The sequence below is a fragment of the Marmota flaviventris genome, chromosome 1 (assembly GCF_047511675.1).
Source record: "Marmota flaviventris isolate mMarFla1 chromosome 1, mMarFla1.hap1, whole genome shotgun sequence".
Classification (NCBI taxonomy): Eukaryota; Metazoa; Chordata; class Mammalia; order Rodentia; family Sciuridae; genus Marmota; species Marmota flaviventris.
Window position 1 is genome coordinate 139650619 of NC_092498.1, and position 20611 is coordinate 139671229.

At 57.0% G+C, this 20611-nt stretch overlaps 1 protein-coding gene across 3 annotated transcripts in view; it reads left to right on the forward strand.

The window, feature by feature from the left end:
- The first annotated feature begins 15072 nt into the window (after nucleotides 1-15072).
- The window catches only part of Tesc (tescalcin), a 36054-nt gene continuing 30515 nt past the window's right edge, over nucleotides 15073-20611 (forward strand). The window contains exon 1 of one of the 3 annotated variants that reach the window (XM_027949188.2): nucleotides 15073-15187. In XM_027949188.2, the coding sequence (XP_027804989.1) occupies nucleotides 15130-15187 (58 nt within the window). In that variant the 5' untranslated portion in view covers nucleotides 15073-15129. The remainder of the gene's footprint in view (nucleotides 15188-20611) is intronic. The other 2 variants (XM_027949189.2, XM_027949187.2) reach the window with 2 other exon arrangements.

Consider the following 20611-nt stretch of genomic DNA (forward strand, 5'->3'; position numbering starts at 1 on the left):
CCCATGGCCCTGCCCCTCTGGATTTTTATTTCCCGCCTGTGTGTCCCCAAGGGCTTTGAGCACAGGGGCTTCTAGGCATATCCCCTGCATGGAACAGTGTCTGGCGTCTGCTAAGCTGAATTGAAGATGCCTTGCTGTTTTGAAAGAAACCATCCCTCCTTCCTCCTTATGAACAGACCCAGAATTGGTTCTAGTCCCAAGACAGGAACAAGCTATGTGTGGTGGAAGCCAGGATGGTTACCCTAGTTTGCCAGCTACTGGCTTAGGGGGGGGAGTGCGGCTCAATCTGGCATCTACCAAGGCCACAGGAAAAGGTTGGTAAGATTCTGCTCTGTAATGAAAGAAGAGAGACTTTCCTTTCTTCTTGCTCTCTTCTTGATGTGAGTCTACTCAAGAGAGAATGTGATGTCAGTGCAGCTGCAACTACATTGCAACCAAGAGACAAAGAGAAAGACCTGAAGAATCATAGAAATGCCAACCCAGAGCTCCCAATTTGCTGAGCTGCTGTTCTACCCTGGGAGTGCCCGTCTCTCACTTGTTAGTAGGAAAGAGAATATAGGTCTGTGATGGTTTGACTAAGTATTCTTCACACAAAGTCTAACAAGTCCCGAAGAGACTAAATTATGCTCCATTGTTATTCCCTGATGTGAGTCGGGGCTCATTAGTGCAAAGAGAAGGCCGCTCTGTACAGCTTCTTCCTGTTTGTCTCCCAACCTTGAATCTTTCCCTGTTCACTTTCCAATCAAACGGGGGCTCCTGGAGGAGAAAGTCTGTGGCCAGAATGCAGTTACTGGGGAACAAGGGTCCCCAGGAGCCCCGCGGGAGGGGCCATCTGTCACCTCGTGTGGGTCTTAGAGAAGCCCAGCTGTGTCCCCCCACCACCTCCCAGGTCCCAGAACCAGCTGAACACAGCAGGCTCCGGGTGGGTGGGCTGCTGAGCGCCCTCCCAGGAGGACGGCCAGGGGAGAGCCTGCGAGGGGAACCGTCACAGACCTGCAAAGATGTGAGAGGCTCCCGGGCTCCAAAGCATCGCATCCCTGGGGGTGACGCAATAAGGCAACTCGTCCTGGCCACAGGCCTGCAAGGAGGGCCCTGTTACGTTATTCACGCCTTAAGAGGGGAATTCAAGGCCAAAGACCTGGCTCAGACTGCAGAGCTGGTCACACCTGGCCTTTCGGGGGCCAACACACTAGGTCTTAAAATCTGACTCTCAAAGTCTGGTCCCTGGACCGGTCGCATCAGCAGCCCCTGGGGACTTGTTAGAAATACAGCTTCTTGGGCCCTGAGTCCACTAAGTTGGGGTCTTGGGGGCTGAAGCCCAGGACTCCCTGGTGCACACCAAGTATGGGAGCCACTGAGGAGGGGGGCAGCCTATGCACAGAGGGATTGACGACTGTAAAGCACATATCTGTCAGTGTGGGGTTTGGGGTGTCCCTAAAGGCTTTTGTGAAAGATTATTCAGGGCTGCCTTGTTGGCTTTTTGGAAAGTAATATTCCAGTCGGGGTGTAGCTCGGTGGTAGAGCACATGCTTAGCCAGAGCAAAAATATTTTAAATTTTAAAATATTTTCAAATTAAAAATTAATAATCTATTTATTATGAATGAAAATTCAAAACACCATGTCTTTCCAAGATTTCATGTTGAATTTGCAAATATCATTATTTCACTTATAAATTGACTATATTTTATAATCACTTCCAGGTTTTTTTTTTTTAGGCACTTAATTAAAATCTCTTGAGTACTTTAAGTGCACTAATGGACTTAATATATTTGATTTCTTCTGAAGCACTTTTTAAAACCTTCCCCAGTCCTTCACCATGAACTCTTCTTACACATGCACTAGAGTGAACTTTAAAATGACAAGTCTTCATTCCTTCAAACAGCTGTGTCCTGTTTACAAACTTAGTGTAAAAAGTCTCTTAAAACTTTCCAGTTAGGCTGGGGCTGTGGCTCCGTGGTGGAGCGCTGGCCTAGCATGTGGGAGGCACTAGGTTCGATTCTCTGCACCATGTAAAAAAAATAATAACTAAGATAAAAAAAAATTAAAAAAAAACTTTCCAGTTAAAATCTGGCCAATAGAGCAGTATGAGTGAACTCAACACTGCTGACCCGTGCGCTTTAAAATGGCCAAGATGGTGCACGGCGTGTTCCATGTTTTCTGCCAAATTTTCAGAAGGATCTGGCCATAGTCGAGTCCTTCACTTACAGTTGAAATCCCCAGGCCTTTCTGTCTGATGGTGACGAATTCTCTTAAATATTTCAAACCCTTAAACACAGCTTCTCCTGTGACACAGGCCCCGAAAGAAAGGGGAATGGAGCTGGGGATCGGCTCCACCTGATCCTTTCTGCACTTCAGGCTCCACCTTTTGGGGATTCAAGATCCTGATTAAGAAGAGCACTGTCCACCTCTGGCCAACTGGCAGTCCCCACCCAGCACAGGCTGCTGAAAACGGCGTTGGGGCCAGGAAGGGGAGTCCATTTCCCAGGGACCCCAGCTGAACGGCCCCGTCACTGTGCGGAGGAGACCGCAGGCCGCTCACCTCACCTGACCGCTCAGCTCCAAGCCCGATTCCCACATCCCAGTCCTGACCGCAGCTGGAACCTCTGGCCTGTCCTCTCAGCCTCACTTCCTTCCCACCTGCCAGGCCCCTGCTCACCCCACAGCCCTGGCTTCTCCTTCCGCAGGAGGCTGGTGTGAGCCGAGGTCGTGGGGAAGCGTCGTCCAGAGAGGAGGACGCAACCCCGTGTCTGAGGCTAAGAGGGGACTGAGGCCAGGGGACCGTGGGGCCAGGGGAATCCATCCTGGTGAGGCAGGTGAAGCAGCGGTCAGGTGTGCGTTTCCCTCCCAGCAGGCCGTGCCCCCCGCCCCCGCCTGCCATTTGTGCTCCTCCATGTCTGAGGGGTGACGCCATGCCCTCCTGGGAACACAGGTCACCTCTAGGCCCTGGGGACACTGGCCCTGTGGTTGCCTCCCACCAAGTGTGGGGTCCCGGAACCAGTGTGACAGGATGCCGAAGCCACCTGGAGTGTCGCTAGATGGCGCATCTCCATGCAGATTGACTGGGGTGACTGGAGCCGGCGGGTGGTGGCAAAGAGGAGTATTCGCTTCAGCCTATGGGACACTTGCTCAGGGCGAGGACATCAGTTAGCCTAGCGTCTCTCCAGGGGGGACATTCACACACAATCAGCCAGCTCAAGTTGGCAGGTGTGGTGGCCCACGTCTGCAACCCCAGCACCTGGGGAGGCTCAGGCAGGAGGATCACAAGTTCAAGGCCAGCCTGGGCAACTTAGCTGGGCCCTGTCCCCAAATCAAAATGGCTGGGATGTAGCTCAGTGGTTGAGTGCCCCTGGGTTCAATCCCTGGGAAAAGGAAAGGGAGGGGAGGGGGAGGGGAGGGGGAAAGTCCGCAGTGAGCCAGGAGCAGCCCGGCCTTGGCACCTCCTGGACACGACAGGGCTGGAGGGGGCTGCCCCTCCAGGAGGCTGAAGACGGTCCCTTGCTAGGACCAGAAGCGGGTCAGGATGCCTCTGTAACGGCGTGTGCCCTTGGGTCCTCATGACCACTCAGCCAAGAGCGCTCTGCTGTTAGGAACCTGCTTTGGAGATAAAGAAACTGAGGCTCAGGAGGAGGAGCTGGGCTGCTCAAAGTGACAAGGGAAAAGAAACAGATGTCAGAGAGTCCTGGCTCCCTGGGGGAGCCCAGTGGCATCACCTGCTGTTTCTTGGTTCAGAGATGGGAAGCCCCTGGTCTTGATGGTTTCTGATCCCCCCGCCCCGGGCACTAGCGGGCAGCAGAGTTTTATAGTTGACTATGAGCCAACAACGGGAGACTCCGGTTCAAATCCTGCACCTGTTACTGGCACCAGCAGCGTCAGTAAGTGGCAGACACCCAGACGGCTGCCCGCATGGCTCCGAGCATCCTCACCGCAGCCCTGGGCTGTGACACCCACTGCCCTGGCTTTATAGATTCAGGTGTGGGGCACAGGGCTGTGAAGCCAGGATTGGGACCCCCAACGGCCCACTCCCCATTGTCCATCTCTATTGAACGGGGGATCCGTGGATGCAGGTGACAAGTTGTGACGCTATGACACTGTTTGCAAGCCCCTGGGCAGGGAGGGCGTGTCTCCGCTGAAGCTCTTTGAACGTCATGGATAAAAGAAAGAAGCATTACCCAGCAGCCCTTGCACACTACAAGTTTCTAAGTTATTTATAAAAGCCTGCTGGAGCCAGGGACTTCCAGGGGCGGAGGTGTGTTCGGGAGACTAAGAATAGTGGCGGGGGCCTGCCGGGTGACATCAGGAGCCGCCATATGTCTGCATCCCTCACAGCAGTCCGCAGCAGGGTTCCCCCGGCTGAGCCTCAGCTGCCCTGGGGACTGTCCCTCCTGAGAGGGCTGCACTGAGCCTGGGGCAGGGGGAGGAGGGGCTGGGGGTCCCCAGCGGAGCCGGCTGTAGCTTGAGTCTGGAGGTTTCTCATCTGTCACTCTCCTGTCCCCGTCACCCACTGTCTGCTGAAGGCTGGCCTCTGGCCTGACCCACAGGAGAGGACAAAGGGCAGATGCCAGCAGGGGAGGGGCTGGGGGGTCCCGGGGGCCTCTGTTCTCCACCCCTCTCTCAGTATCCCCTGGGGAGGGACTTCTAACCAAGAGGAGCCTGACTGTCCCCCTGTCCCCTTAACGGGGTGCTCTGGGGAATTCTTGTGCACCGTGGAGCATCGGAATGTTCACAAGTGAAAGGAGACTGTGGTCCTGAGCTTCATCAACCCCCCGCCAACAGCTGTCTAGTGACTTCTTCCAGAATCAAACTAAAAACTGTGGGGATAGAGAATAAAGAGTCAAGTCCAACCAAGGTGAAGCCCTGGTCCCGCCTGGAGCTCTGAGCTTGTAGTGGAGGGAGGGGTTGGAGGGGTGGGGCTGGGGGAAGGGAAGGGGACCTGAGCAGGATGACTTGAAATCGAAACCAGCATGCAGGTTCCTCACAGGACTCGGCAATCCCACCCCTAAGGATGAGACCCGAATCTGGGAGAGACACCTGCTTGCTGCTCACACACCAGAACCTAAAATAGCCTGGATGTGGAACCACCAGCCGTCCATCAGCAGACGCACGGGGAAAGGACAAGGGCTCCCTCAATGCACCTGTGTGTGCGTGTGCACACGTGCGTGCAACTCAGCTCGCATTCGGGGCCCCTACGGAAGCACATCCCCATTCTCCGTAACAGCTGGAGTTGCTCTCTTTAGGGACCATCCTGGTCAGGGGGGGTGTCAGGAACTTGGAGTAAATATCAGTGTGACCTTGGGCAAGTCACCTCTCTTCTCTAGCTTCAGGTTTGTTTACTTATTTATTGATTAAAGAGTCTCCTTTGGTGGTGGGGTGGTGGCTCAGGCCTGGAATCCTGGCAACTCAGAAGGCTGAGGCAGGAAGATCTCAAGTTGAAGGTCAGCCTCAGCAACTTGGCGAGACCCTATCTCAAAAAGGGCTGGCAGTGTAGCTCAGTGGTAGAGCACCCCTGGGTTCAGTCCCCAGGAGAGCACACACACACACACACTGTGTCCTTTGGGCCTCTCTTGAGATGAAGCCCTGGGTACGCATGTCAGGCTCTCTGAATGTCAGTTGTGATGAGTTTTTAAATCTGACTCATGGAGCTCCCACCCATCAGAAGGCCAGACCCAGGGGTAGACAGAGGGAAACCGCGGCTTAGGGGATGCTAGGCTTAGAGAGCCAGGGACCAAGGTCAAAGTCAGTGCAGCCAAACTGCCTTTGAAGATTCCCTGCAGTGACCACAGAGCATGGTGCTCACAGCTTGGGGCACATCCGGTGCACAGTGTATGCAAAGCCAGCTGGTGACAGATGATCACTGGCCACAGTTTTCTGTATTGACTTGGCATGATATTTATTTTCCCAGCTTTACTGAGATGATCAAAAAATAAAAATCACACTTATTTAGAGTGTACAGTGTGAAATTCAAATATGTGTATATTGTGACATAATTACCCCAATCAAGCTGATGAACGTATCCCTGCATGTGTGACGAGACCACTTGAGATCTATCCTCTTAGCAAAATTCAAGAAATGATTGCAGCCGCAGTCACCACGCTGCACCCTGGGTCTCCAGAACTTCATCGCACCATAGCTGCAAGTTTGCACCCTTGGCCAGTATCTCCCCTGGCTGCTGGCCCCAGCGTACCCCATCAGCTTTTGTTAGTTGGACACTTTTATAGTCCAAGCCTAAGAGAGATCACGTGGTAATTGCCTTTCCACGTCTGGCTTATTTCACTCAGCATAATGGTCTCCAGGTTCATCCTTACAGACTGAATAACATCTCATTGTTATTTGGAGGAGATGCACTTGTGAGGTGCACCTGTGTGTCTGTGTGCATTGTCCCTCCACCCCCACCCCCACGCTCCTGCATCTGCTGGTCTCTGCCTTGAGTGAGCTCCAGCTCCCAGCCCAGCTGCCAGGCCCCTGTGCTCAGTCCGAGGTCCCCCCCCCCCCCGCAGAGCTCTCCAGGAAGAAGCTAGAGCCCTGCTGCACAAGCTCCCGTGGTGCAGGAACCCCCCCACGCAAACCCCATTGATTCGATTTGTGATTTGCATTTCTCCACCCTGGTTGTGCCTTTCAAAACATATATACATACATATCATCTCCCAGGACCTTCCCGCCTGCCATCTGCCTGGGGTCTGAGCTCCCAGTGGGTCTCATTTGCAGCTAGAGTCAAAACAGTGGTCCGCAAACTGGACAGTGTATTGGAATCATCTGGGGTGGGGTGGGAGGGCGTTAAAATACGCCAAGGTCACCCTTCCCGCCCTCTCACCCCACCCCAGCCTGATTTGATTAGGGTCTGGGTGTGGCCTGGTGGCCGGAGCTCTGACCACTCCCAGGCGGATCTGAAGAACAGGCAAATTGGAGATCCACGCATGAACCCCAGCTCTGGTCTCCCAGCAGACAGGGCTGCCTCCGGGCTTCCTGTCGGCATCCTGGGTAGGAAGCAGACACTCAGCGAAGCTGGTGGGGCGGGGGTGTCCTCCATGCTTTGTGGGCAGGGACAGAGGGAGGGGACCTTTGTGTAATCCCAGGGCCAGCTCACTTGGCCCTCACATTCTTCCCCACCTCTCTGAGGTCCCCTAGGAAGGACACCCCTGCTGGACACCCGGTTCCCTGGGTCCTTCCCAGCATGCTCTGCTGCTCCTTTATGCATGGCAGGGTCCAGGGGGGATGGGGCTGAGTCACCCCTGTCCACAGTTACCTCCCCCTACCCAGAATTCCACAGGCCTCCTCTTGGTCCTGTGATATGTGGAGGCTGGGCTTGAGCCCCAGGTCTCATAAAATCTCTAATCTGTCCCTGCTCCCTCCCTCTGTGGGGCTCCGACGCGCTCCTGGGGGGACCTGTCCTCCCCACCCTTCAACCCACACCCTGAGCACAGCTTCTCTTGAGGACTCCCCGCCCTGTTGCTGCCCCCCATCTTCTAGTCCCCACTGAGACCTGGCCGGGACCAGACACTGCACCTAGAGCAACAGTCCCTGAGCCGGCCAGGTGACCAGAATCACACTCCCTACTCCCAACACCTTGTGTGATCTTTGTGCTCCTCGGGCAGATTTTGCAAGGATTTGAAGGGTAGGTCATTTGCCTAAGACCAGGACTTGAACCCAGACCCGTAGTACCCCATCCCAACCTCTAGAGCCGAGGCTCTGAAATTAGTTTACATACAGGTCACTCCAGTGACTCTATCTCAGAGGCCCTAGAAGGCAGGAGAGCCCAACCGAAATGGCCCAGGACCAACCAACCACCCTGGGAGAGTGAACTACAGGCTCTGTCCCCCATTTCTTGGTCTGAGACTTGGGTCCTTGCTGGAAGACCACTTAGAACTTCTGTTTCCTCTTCTGTGCAAATGTCTTGAGTTGAACTATCTGATTCTGAGGGGCTCTTCAACCCTGCCTGGAGGACTCCTACCCGAAGGAGGAGGAGGGCAGGAGGGGCCTTCTCTCCAGCTTTCCTCCCCTAAGGACCCTCAGTCAGGTCCAAACAGTGAAGGCTGCCCAGGATACGCACCTGCCTCTGCCTGCAGCTGGGCACCCAGAGCCTCCCTCCCCTGGCCCTGGGTGGAGGGAAGCTTCTTCCCCTAAAGAGTCCTGAAGCTGGGAAGCCGCCGTCTTCTCCCCATCCCACTCCTCCTTCCTCCCCTTGCAGTGGGCTGTGGTTCCCACGCATGCTCTCTGCCGCGGCCCCTGGAGGGTGGAGAGAGCAGAGTGGACAGTTGGAAGCGGCCCGCCCGCCCGCCCGGCCTGGCCTCGCAGCCGGCGCCAGAAGCCCTGCGCACTGCTGAGTCAGCGTGGCCCAGTGGGGGCTGGGGGCCGGGGCCTGCCCGGGCTGGCCCAGATGGTGAGCACTCGCGTCTCCTCTCCCAGGAAAGCCCCAAATTATGGGCTGTGCCAACCCCGCACCCCAACCTGTATTTACCATCCTGCCTCCCAGGCACCTGCAGGTCCCCTGGTACTTATGCCATCTCAGGGGACAACAGGGAGGACGTGGCTGGGCCTGCGCCTCCCCCTGGGCTCCTGGAGGCTCTGGGAAGAGTGAGGCTGCAGGATCAGCCCCGGCTGCCCCTCGGTGCTCACAGCCAGAGTGTCCCCTGCAGGGCAGCTCGGTGCTCACAGCCAGAGTGTCCCCTGCAGGGCAGCTCGTGGCCAACTGCAGCTCTGCCACCCACTGTCACACTGGAGTGGGGCTGCCCCAAGGCCAGGCAGCAGAGGGGACCAGTGATAGCAGGGGTTGTGCGGGGACCTGACCTCCTCGTGGCCGACGCTTGTCTAGGCTCCCTCTGGAACCTGACGTGAAGGACATCCCCCAGGGGCTGGGGACGGTGAGGCCATCAGCACCCAGGGACCCTGCATGGCCCCTGGGTCTTGCCCACCCAGACCCCATTTTCCTGCTCCAGGAGTTGATCCTCAGGTGGCATCGGGACAAGGGGCCCTTATCAAAAATACAGATTCCCAGGCCCCCACACACAGGTGTCCCGGGACACAAAACATCTGAGAAGCACCCACAAGGCGGCCACAAAGGGTGACTCCCAGGTCTCAGCCCCTCGTGTTCACAGGGAAGGTGAGGAATGGCCGCTCCGTGGTGTTCCCTCGGGACCCGGTGAGGATAATAGAGAAAGTGCTCTGTATTCAGCCCAGGGCCACCCGTCATTAATCTACCTGGTGGCCAAGTGATTCCGAAGGTGGAAGAAATCGACTTGGGATTTTCTTCCTTCCTTTGCCCTCAGTAGAGACCGGCACCTGCCAGGATTATCACTGGATCCTGGGTCAGGGCTCAGAAGTCTGTCACCTGCTAAGTGCAAAGACTCGAACATGACATTTGAGCTTTCTTGAACCTCCGTTTGCACCTGTGCGTCTCCAACACCTGTCATTTAGCTCTGCTGAGCCAATGAGATGCTCTCCGGAAAACTGTGCAGTTCCTGGCGTACACCGGCCCCCCTGTCTGGAGGCTCCCTGTGGTGGCTGACAGCGCCTCTGCTTTGGGAGCAGTACCTACAGAAGGGAGAAGATCACCCCAGCCACTGTTGTCTTGTGTTTCAAAATGAGGCCTTCACAGGGACTCAGACAGATCTTCGTGGCCGATGTTCATAAGTAGCACTGTTCACAACAGCTGAAAGGCAAAAGCAGCCCGAGTGTCCACTGGAAGGATGATTACATAAACAAAATGTGGTCTGTCTAGACTGTGGAATAGTATTCAGCCATGAAAGGGAAAAGCACCCTCCCGAGGAAACGCCTCCAATACGTGAGGCTAAATGGAAGGAGCCAGGTTCAAAGAACTGACTTGTTCAAGATGCATTTACATGACATATCCAGAGCAGGAAACCCACAATGACAGCATCAGCAGCAGGTGCCACAAGCTGGAGAGGATAGGGACTAAGGGAGGTGGCTCTTGAGGATGATGAAGAGGTCCTAAAAGTGATGTGAGGAGACTAACAACCCCTGAATTGTGCACTTTAAAAGGCGGACAGTGTGGTGTGAATGATATCTGAATAAAACTACTACAAAAACATAAAATCCCATTTACATCAGGACCACCTGGAGTGGTCATTTAAAACGCATTTCCAGCTGGGTGCAGCGGCACATGCCTGTGACTCTAGCACCTCAGGGAGGCAGAGGCAGGAGGATCGCAAGCTCAAAGTCCGCTTACACAGCCTCAAGAAAAGACTGGGGGCGTGGCTCAATGGCAGAGTGCCCCCGGATTCAATCCTCAGAGCTGCAAAATAGATAAATTATTTAATAAAATAAAATGCATCCTTGGGCTTCCTGAGCTGGAACCTCTGGACCTAGGAGTTGACAGTTCAATTGCAGGTGCTCTGCAAGCACACCAAGAACCGCCCCTCCCAGAAGAGAGACCTGGTCTGCATGAGTTTTCCGTTGCTGCTGTAACAAATCACACCACGTAGTGGCTCCAAACAATACAAGTTTATCATCTTACGGTTCAGGGATCAGAAATCTGAAATGGATTTCAGTGAACTAAAATCAGGGTGTCAGCAGGGCTAGGTTCCTTCTAGAGGCTTCTGGAAGGGGGATGTTTTCTTGCATCTTCCAGAATTTGGAGGCTCCCAGCCTTCCTGGATTCCTGTCCCCTGCCTCCATCTTCAAAGCCACAGATGGCTGGTCAGTTGAGATTCTCACATGCTACAGATATTTTCTTTCACTTTTTTTTTGGGGGGGGGGGGACAGGGTCTCTCTAAGTTGCTGAGGCTGGCCTTGAATTTGGGATCCTCTTGCTCCAGCCTCCTGAGTAGCTGGGATTAAAGGTGTGTGCACCACTCTGACTCTCTTCCTCCCTCTTTCATGTGCCAGAACCCTTTTGAGTCATCGGGCTCACCTCGATAATCCGAGGTCCTCTTCCCCCGCTGATCAGCAATCCTGATTCCATCGAGACCTTATTTCCCTCTTGCTCGGGAACCTAACGTAGTCACAGGTCCCAGGCACTAGGTGTGGCCTCTCTGGGGACCTCTCTCTGCAGCCTACCCCACGCCCTCCTGTCTGATGGCGTAAGATGCTTCTTGCCCACATCCCAGGCAGGGACCAAGTAAAACTTTCAGTACCTGGCGCCCCTTCCCAGGGCCCCTGCATTTCAGTCTGAGAAGAGACTACACTGTCTCCTTGGAGGGCTTCTGTCCCTCTGCCAAGCCTGTCCCCGTGCTCCCTATAAAGGAATGATGAAGTTAAAATAGATTTTGGGCCCCTGCCACCTCTATCTGCTTCTCTGATAAGTTTTGTTTCTTGGACAACAATGCGGGCTTGGAAGCCCTTTCAGGGACAAGCTTCCATTTGTCCCTTGTAAGTTCCAGTAACTGGTCACTATTTATAATTATATAAATAATGGAAAACCGTGCTCAAGCCGTCCTCCCCAGAGAGCCCCCGTCTCCTATTTTTAGGTGGCCAGACCTCTCCTCCCACCCCGTGTGCAGCTGCCGCCCTCTGAGGTCTGGACAAACACGGGTCCCCGAGGAACCGAGGTCCTGCACCTGGGAGGGATCCTGGATAGACACCCGCAGGGGCCCTCCTCTCAGGCAGCCAAAGGGCGTGACTTTCCCACTCAGGACTGGCTTTAAAGAATAATGAGCGACAGCAACTAAAGTCCCCCTGCTAAGATCATCTCCCAGGACCAACGGGACTTAAGGGGAAGGGGGTGCTGGACAGAGATTCAGGTCTGAGCTCCGTTTGTTTGTTTCACTAGGAATCATGGGAGGAGCGGGTGGAGGCTGGCTGTAAAGTCTTGGGTATCTTTCCCCAGGGAAGGAGCGGGCAGTTGTGAAGGGCGTGCTCCGTGCCAGTCATTTCGCCACCGACTGTAAACGTGGCGCTGTGATACCCCATCTACAGACGAGGACATCAAGGTTTGGAGGGGCAATGGACCCAAACCGAGGGCAGAGCCCCGTTCCAGCCCAGATCGGAATGCTTCTCCCCCCACCCCCCACCGTATGCTGTCACCCTGGTGGGCTGAAAAGATCGGGGTACCTCAGAGGAAGAAGGATGAATGCAAATTAGGTGTGATCCTTCTCTGGTTGCAAATGACACTAAAGCCAAGAAGCCAAGGCACATAAAGCCATCAAAGGAGCCTGAACAAATCCTCCCCCAAGACTGTGCCAGATCCCAGGTGCGGGCCACCTGCAGGATCTCCCGCATTTTGCAAGAGCGTCACTCATCGCTGCCTGTTTGATGTGGTTTAGGTTTTATACAAGGAGGGGGAGTCGCTGTAAATTCCTGGGAGTCAGTGGCCTGGATTAGGAACAAGTGCCGCTCCTAGAATATTAACAAGCCGTGGGAGTTGCCCCACGCCAAGTCATGAGAAGGGACAGGTGAGCCGTAGACACGGCTGCTTAGACAGCTCCAGGTCTGCGCTCTGATTCGGGCTCAGCGCATTCTGAACTCTGGCTTTCCCATCCACCAAATGGGGATGTGTCGGGTGTCTGTCTCCTAGGCTGCTAGGATGCCCCGTTCACATCTCTGTCCTGGGGGGACTAACTGCTTCACCATTGTGCCCAAACTCCTGGCACTCAGGAGTGAAATCATGGATGAATGAATAAATGAATGAATGCATGGAGAACACCAGTCTTCTGGAGCTGGCTGGAGCTCCAAGAATAGACTGTTATAGTTTTGGGAATTCTGCGAGCCCACTGTTACATTATAGGTGCCTTGAACTTGACCTTGCAGGAGTATTTACAGTACGGAAATTGGCAAATCCTACCCACCAGGACTTCCTTTCCTCCTGCCTTCTCAGAGAGCAAGCAGAACACTGGCTAGGACCCGGGCAGGCCCTGTGTGCAGCATTCTGCAAATAGGAATCCCCGCAGCCACTCGGTGAGGAAGGCGCAGGTGGGAATGTCCTTTCACAGGTGGGAAAGCTGAGGCCCTGGGAGGTTACGGCACTTGCCCAAGAATGGTTCTGTGGCAGAGAAGAAGGAAGACCGCCCTCGCTGTCCTCTTCTTGGTGGCCACTGTGGTGTCACAGGAACCAGCCACGTGAATCCCGCTGGTGCAGGAAAGAGCATTGTATATTTTCAGCCACTGCTTTAATCAGCTCCTGCAGGAGGGTGGTCCTCCGGGAGAAGAGAGGCAGTTGCCTGGTGACTAAAGTGCCTCCCCGTCCTGGAAGGTCACCCTGTGTTAAGAGAGGGTGCCGCTCACCTCCTGAGGCGGGCCTCCCCCAGGGGCTCCGGGCCCCCAATCCAATCAGCCCGCAGCCACCTCCTGCCTCCTAGAGCAACTGACCTCGCTGGGTCTTGCTGTTGACGACATCAGGGCCGCGGGTAGGACTGAATGACAGCGTCATGTTCTAGAACAGGGAGGAGGGCTTTGTGTGCAGGGAGACCCACCCGGTGTGCTCATCACTGTCAGAGCGGGAGGGCAGAGCCCGGCAGAGGTGGGAGCCACCACAGGGGCCCAGGCACCTCACAGAGCGTTTATTTACCTTGTTTGTGGCTTTGGCGGGTCCCTTCTGGGTCAATCGTGGACTCCCTGCAGCTCAATTTAAGGGATGACAGAAGCTCTCCAGGGGCCACTCTAGCTTGAACATTCCAGGTCTGTGAGGCCCTGCCAAGCCCACACCAGCCCTTGCTCACCCGTCTGCACTGGATTGTGTCCCCCTCCACCAGGCAGAAGGAGTGAGTGCTTGTCTGGGACCAAACAGCGGCCAGCCAGCAGTGTAGACAGGGATGGAGTCAACACGGATTCCAGGTACTACTCTGGCCCTCCACAGGGCAACCCGAGGAGGCGGATCTTGCAGCTCCAGCAGGTCTCCATTCAGGAGCACATGGGTGGCTCTGAAAGGCCCCCTTGCTGCTGGAAAGGGCTGTGACTTGGGCTCGGTCCCCTGGTCTGCAGGAAAGGGCTGCTGAGATCCTGCCTAGGACCCTGTGAAGCAGTGGAGCCAGGCCCACCCAAGTCCCTGTCTCGCAGCAGGGCAGAGCTGGTGCCCTGACCCTGTGCTTTCCCCTGAGCTGGCCCGCAGCACAGACGCCACATACCCAACAACCTTTGGTGGCCATGTCAACAAGGACGGTAGAGCACACTGACCTGGCCTCCACAGGAAAGTCTTGACTTCCGATTTCTGTGGTGGCCCTGTGACCTCCCTGAGCACCAGCTCCTCTTCCCTTGCAAGGCAGATATGATCCCACAGGACCGCCAGCTGCAGTCACCTTGTGCCATGTCCACCCAGGCCCTTTGGTGGACAACACATGAACTGACTCCCATTTTAAGGAGGAGGAATCAGGGTTAGATAGGTGGCCAGGCCGACCGGTGTCACCCTGCCCAAATGCAGAGCCAAAGCTTTAAGCTGTCTTAACCCAGAAACTTCCCGCGGTGGCCGCGGGGACCACTTGTGTGGCCCCTCTATTGCAGTTTACCTAAAATGAAACCACCTGAGGGCGTCCCTCTCAAACTCTCCGCGGGAGGGAGGGTGGGCGGAGCTCCGGCCTCTCAAGTGGGAGACGCCCCTGGGTCAGGGTGGCGGTGGCTCCCAGGGCCGCCCCCCGGTGTCCTCCGTCCGAGGGCTGCTGCGGGAGGCCGGGGCTTTCCTGGAACTCGCCGAGCGACGCACGTGACGCGTATCCACGTGGGATCGTGATGACTGTGGGTCTCCGTGGAGCTAATTCCTGCTCGCTGACCTCCCGCCCTGGCCCGTGGGGTTTCGCTCCGGGTTTCAGCGAGGACGGGGCGGGGGGGTGTGCAGGAACCTGCCAGGGGTCCGGGGGCTCCGACCTCCACCCCAGCTCCGCTCGCACCTGCTTCTTCCCGCCGGGCAGGGTGCGGACGGGGAGGGGCGCCGTGCGTGGCCGCTGCTGCGGGGCCTCGGGCCGCGGGGCGGTGGGCTCCCCTGGCCGCGGTCGTTTCCAGCCGGGGCGGGGCGCCCCCCACCCCACCCCACCCCACCCCACCCCACCCCCACCGCGCGTGAAGCCGACGGGCGCTAGGACCGCGCGCGCCTCCCGCCGCCGCTATATGAGGCCGCGCTCGGCCCCACGCGGAGCCCGCGGCACGGAGCTGTCCCCGCGTCGCGACCCGCCTCGGACCCAGGCCCCGGCGGCCACCGTGCAGCCAGGCCAGCAGGTCGGCGAGGGCAGCGGCCCCGGCCCGCGCGCACCATGGGCGCTGCCCACTCCGCGTCCGAGGAGGTGCGGGAGCTCGAGGGCAAGACCGGCTGTGAGTACGCGGGGACCGAGGGGACCGCGGGGACCGGGGGGACCGGGGGGGGCCGCGGGGACCGGGGGACCGGGGGGCCGCGGGGACCTGGGGGACCGCCCGCCGCGCTGTGTGACCTTGGCCCGCCGCTGGCCGTCTCTGGTCTCGGTCTCCCCTCCTCCCCAGGGGTCGCCCAGCCTGGGGTCGCCGGGGACCGGCCGGGAGGGACAGGCGCCCGCGCGACTCCCGCTCCGGGACGGGGACGCGCTGCGCAGGCGGAAAGTTTGGAAGTGGCCGGCGCCGGGAGGGACCGCTGGGCGCTGCCCTGCCCGTGGCCGCGCCTCGCTCCGTCCCGCATCTGTCAAATGGGCTCAGCCGGCCGCTCCCCCAGCTCGTCCCCGCTCCGGGGCCGCAGAGGCGCCGCGCCCCGCATCCGGCCGCCCGGGCGCACCCAGAGGCCGAGCTGCCCGCAGGGAAGTGACGGAAGAGGCGCCTGTGCGTCCGCGCCCGGCCGAGCTGGGCACTTGACCCTGGTGGCCGACCTGGGGCTCGGGGTTCTGCGGCTGCTCCGAGGAGGGTGTGGGGGGAAGACCGCGGGAGGCCGGGCCGGTGGGCAGCTGGCCCTGGTGACAGGCAAACTGGCCGTTAGCCCTCCCAGGTCCACGCTGGCTTGTGTGACCTTGGGCTAGTCACTTTACCTCTCTATTTTCATTCTCTTGGGAATGAGAACTCTACCAGGACTTTTCAGATGCTCGAAATGGGAACTGCAGGTATTTCTGGGAAGGAGCTGGCTCTTGGCACCTGCTTTGAGTGGAATACAGACGACCAGCGTCCAGCTGAAGAGACTCGGCAATCTATAAACACATCGTTCTAGCAGAACTAGTTGAAAATTACAGAAAGCCCTTAATAACTGTGTGTATCCATGCACATATTTATGCACGTCCACACGTGTATGTCTCTAGGTGTAAAGGTAGAATTGTGTCCCACTAGAGAAAAGAAGTGTGGCACTTTTTAGGTCTGTGAACCCTTTCTGTTAAAGACCGAGTAGGAAAGTATGTTGACATTGCTTTGTTGGCATCAAAGACTGGAAGGAGTCCCAATAAAATCAGAATAATGGATCCCTGTTGGGATGTGGTAGAAAAGAAGGCAGACTGAACTTTTCATGTAAGCTCTTTATATTTCCTTTTGGACGGTGTGATTATTTTACTAATCCAGAGAGTGTCACCAACTTTAATCTCAAGACCACGGTGAGAGAGGAGGGGTGGGCTTCCCCTTGGCCTTACTTTCTTGGGGTACTGTTTTTTTTCCTCCAGTGCCCTCTCCTTGCCTCCTGCCAGCACCTCTCTGAGCTGGAGGGGGTCTTTCATAGCTGGGGCTCCCTGCACCCTGCTGTCAGGCAGCCCCCGGGCATCTGGGGGAATTCCGCCTGGCTGTGGGTTTGACAGATGACGGGCCACAGAGCATGCTGGGAGTCTTGTCAGTTTCCTGGTCCAGCCTCCCACGGGGTGACAGATGCTCTGTTCAGGCTCAGTAGCTTTCCTAGATGTGGCTCTGCCTTCCATCCTTGCTGCCCAGGGCTCAGATTTCATGTCCAAAGGGGAAGGACCACAGAAGGGTCAGAGAGGAGGTTCCAAGGTTAGACTCCAGGGGGAACGAGTGCTCCCAGGAATCTGAACTTGGGATAGTTGGACAGCCCCTCACCCCCACTTTCTGAAAGGGGCTGGGACAGTCTGGTACCTTTACCCACTTAGCAAATGTCTATGGACCAGGGGCTGGGATTTACAGGTGAGCCAAAGAGGCCAGTGCTCCCGAGAGGGAGACGCAGTTAACGACTCAACCCATAGGTAGTAAGCTCTGTGAACAAAATACTACAGGGGGCAGACAGAGGCAGGAGAGCACTTTCCTTTAAGGTTACTTGGGGCAGATCAGAAACTCAAATAAGAAGGGGCCAGCTGCATGAAGATGGCTGGTAAGGGCACTTGTATCAGGGATCAGTAAATGCAAACGCCCTGTGGCAGGAATAAGTTAACATGATAAATGTGATTGGTAGACCCCTGCTATTGTGTCAGGAGCTGCCTTCAGGGTGTTTGCTTGGTGTGTGGCTTTGGGCATGTCGCGCATGCTCTCTGTGCCTCAGTTTCACCTACTGGAAAACAGGCATAGTGACAGAACCTTCTGGAGTCGTGGTGAATTAATACATATGAAGTGCTGAGAACAGACAGAAGCAGGTGTTTATATTATTGACACACTTTAAACTCATTTGTATGCTGTGTGTGCTACTCGGAGCCGCAGCTAAGTCTGGGTCCCACTTCTTCCCAGTCATGTGACCTTGAGCAAGTCATTTTCTCTCTTTGAGCATGGTGCCTCCATCTGGGTCCCGTGTAGCTGTGGGTATTCAATAAGATCGTTTGTGCATTCAGGGAGCACTGCGCTTGAGTGGCCGGTCAGCTCCTCAGTGGGGTGCGCCGGGTGGGGACCCTTCTATAAGAGCTGTTGGGAAGCTCCTGAGAAGGGGGAGAGCTCACGCCTGGGGTGGCCAGAGAACAGGCGGAGCCCCTAGGCTGCTGGCTCCTTGCTGAGCCTTTGACGCCTGCTTACCGGGTCTTTGTGCAAATCCTCCAGGGAAGGCGGTGGGACAGCCACTTTACAGGTAAGGAAACTGAGGCTCAGAGAGGCAAAACAACTTGCCTTCAGTCCCACAGCTGGTGAGTGGGGAGAAAGGAGATGGAAGGATTCCCAAGGCCACCTTCTCCCCACCACCAGGCTGTCGCCGTGTTTCATTGTCTCTTGGACTTCTAGGAACTCAGGTGGGGTGGGGAAAGCCTGCCCGCGTTTGTTCTTACCCCTGGGCCTTTGCACGGCCTTCCCCTGGCTGGGGCACCTTCCCATTTTACTGCGCACAGTTTGGAGACCCTTCTGCCACCACTGCGCAGGGTTCCCCTTAACCCCGCCCCTTCACAAAGGTGATGCTTCTCACCGTCGAGCGCTCAGCCTGGCTCGCTCTTGCTCCTTCCATAAGGCCACCCCTGGCCCTGCTGCGAGGGGCCTTTGTGGGTTCAGTCTATCTGCACCCTCTCCTGCCACAGCACCTCTGCCACCTGCCACACCCTCAGACACTGGAGCCCCTGAGGGCCGAGAGAAGCGTTTGCAGGGGGAACACAGTAGGCTGGGCACTTTGCAACCCAAGGAGTGTTGCCCCCAGCAGAAAGCCCAGGGGCCTTCACCAGCCAGCCTTGGCCACGCCAGCTGTCCCAGCGTCTCCAGTCCCTGGGCTGGAGCAGGAGCTGCCCACGCGGGCATCGTGGGGGCTGTACGCCCACCTCCCCTGCCGCCTGCCGGCGTCTCGTTGATTGATTCGCAGCACCAACCAGCATTCCCGGGCAGCTCTGCGGAGCCAAGGAGGCTTCCTAGCTAGATTGTTAAAATTCACATCAAAACTGGAGCGAAGGCGTCCTGGTTGCGCGTGAGCCTGCCCGCGCCTGGCCTTCCCACGCAGCCGCAGGAGACCGGCGGTGGACCCAGAGGAAGAGGCTCCTGGGATCCGCCGGGCCACCTGGAGGGGCCTGGAGTTGGCCCCCTCCTGTGGCTCCCGGGCTCTGCCTGCTCCTGCGCCTCCACGAGGAAGTCCAACCAGAGGGTCCTGGGAAGGTGGAGGGTCTGCTTTCTCCCTCATTCTCCAAGACAGCGCCACAGGCACATCGGCACAGATGCCAAGAAGCTCCAGAAGGAAAAGAAAAAACAGATCTGCAGGCTGAGCGCTGGCTGCCCGGTGAGGCCTCCTGTTTACCAGGCGTCATCTGCAGACGCCATGCTGGGCCGAGCGCTTCTCTGCAGCCGCTGAGGGGATCCTCCAGGAGCCCTGGGCTTCCCATCCTGCGGACGGGCGGAAGAGGAAACAGGCTCCAGAGTCAAGTGGCTGCCCAAGGCCACAGGGCGAAGGGGGCAGACTTGGGATCCACTTGCGCTCTAAACCCCTCTGCATCTGGTGGGTGGCCCAAGTCCAGTTGGTGGTTGTGACCTGAGCCTGCTGGTGGGCGTGGCCCGAGCTGCCCATAGAGCCCCAGCCCTGGGCAGTGTCTCTTGGTTTTGAAAGTCTCTGGCCCCACAGCACACCCTGGGCCCATGGCCATCTGCCTATTCCGTGTTCCAGGCACTGACCACCCGAGGTCCAGACTGACCCTCGGCCCACCTAAAGATCAGGGGCTCGAAAGAGAGGGGCGGCCCAAGGATTGGGGCACACAGGAAACTCTGATGGGGACAAGGGTGGCTGTGGGCACCAGGCTGCTTCATCCGCCCAAGCGTGGGAAGGAAACAGCCGGCCACACCCACAGGCTCCGCATTTTGCCTGCAGCGGATGGGGTGTTTCACCTGGACGCTCGGGGCATCCTGAACCCATGGAATAGGATGTGGAGTTACCTGGGCCTCAGGGAGGGACCCCAGGGCACTCATCAGCTCCTCAAAGGGTGGCGAGGGGTTCCATGTGTAAATTGCACCTCGGGAAGAGAGCAATGACTAAAACAATTTTTTAGAAATGAAACCAGCGACTTCTGGGTAGAGGAGGACAGCATGTTCCTGAGGTGTGGGGAAGACCGGCCCCCACAGGCTGAGTTCTCTGGGTAGGTCCGGGGTGTGTGAGGGGGCTGTGACATTGGCCATCTGTGCACAGAGGGGTGCCCAGGGGACCAGACCCTCCAGAACCTTTTCATCTTGGGAAGGTGGAAATATCTGGGCCTCCCTGCCCTTCTGCTTTCCAAAGGGCTGGGAGCAAATGAACTGAATTATGGGGCTCCCCAAAACACCTCTGCCCCAAACCCCTGCTGAGAGCCGTCCCTCTGCTCAGCTGGGCCAGCATCTCCCTGTCTGGTGGCTGTAGAGCTGGTCGTGTGGACCAGGCTCAGAGGAGGAGCCCTGCTCTCTGCTGTCCTGCTGGGCTGCCTCGCCCAGGCTGTGGTCCTTTCTGAGCCACCAGTTCCACCCCTTTGGAAAGGCCTTGGTTGACCCTGTGGTCCTTGGTCATTTCCACTAGGAATAATGTAGTAACTTCTTTTTCTTGGGCGCTGGATGTCCCCTTTCTCCCAGTCTTAAGAGCTCATCAAGGGCCACAATCTTCTTATCACCAGTTTACAAATGGGGAAACTGAGGCTCAGGCAGGTGCAGCGAGGCCTGAAGTCACTTTGGTGCTGGATTCAAACTGCCACTCCCACGTGATAGAGACCCCTGGGGACCGACTGCAGGTCTGCAGGTACTCATTACCTGGGGGGTGGTAATGTTACCCCCTAACCTCTTGACTAAGTGTTCCACACACTGTGTGCCCAGTTGGCCAGAGGAGAATTGGGCCTTGAGGCAGACAGACTGGTGGTGAATAACGCAGAAAGTTCTAGAATCTGCACCTCAATGGTGGGCAGCATGAGTGCGTGGGGGGCCACCTCTGGGAGGACGAGGCAG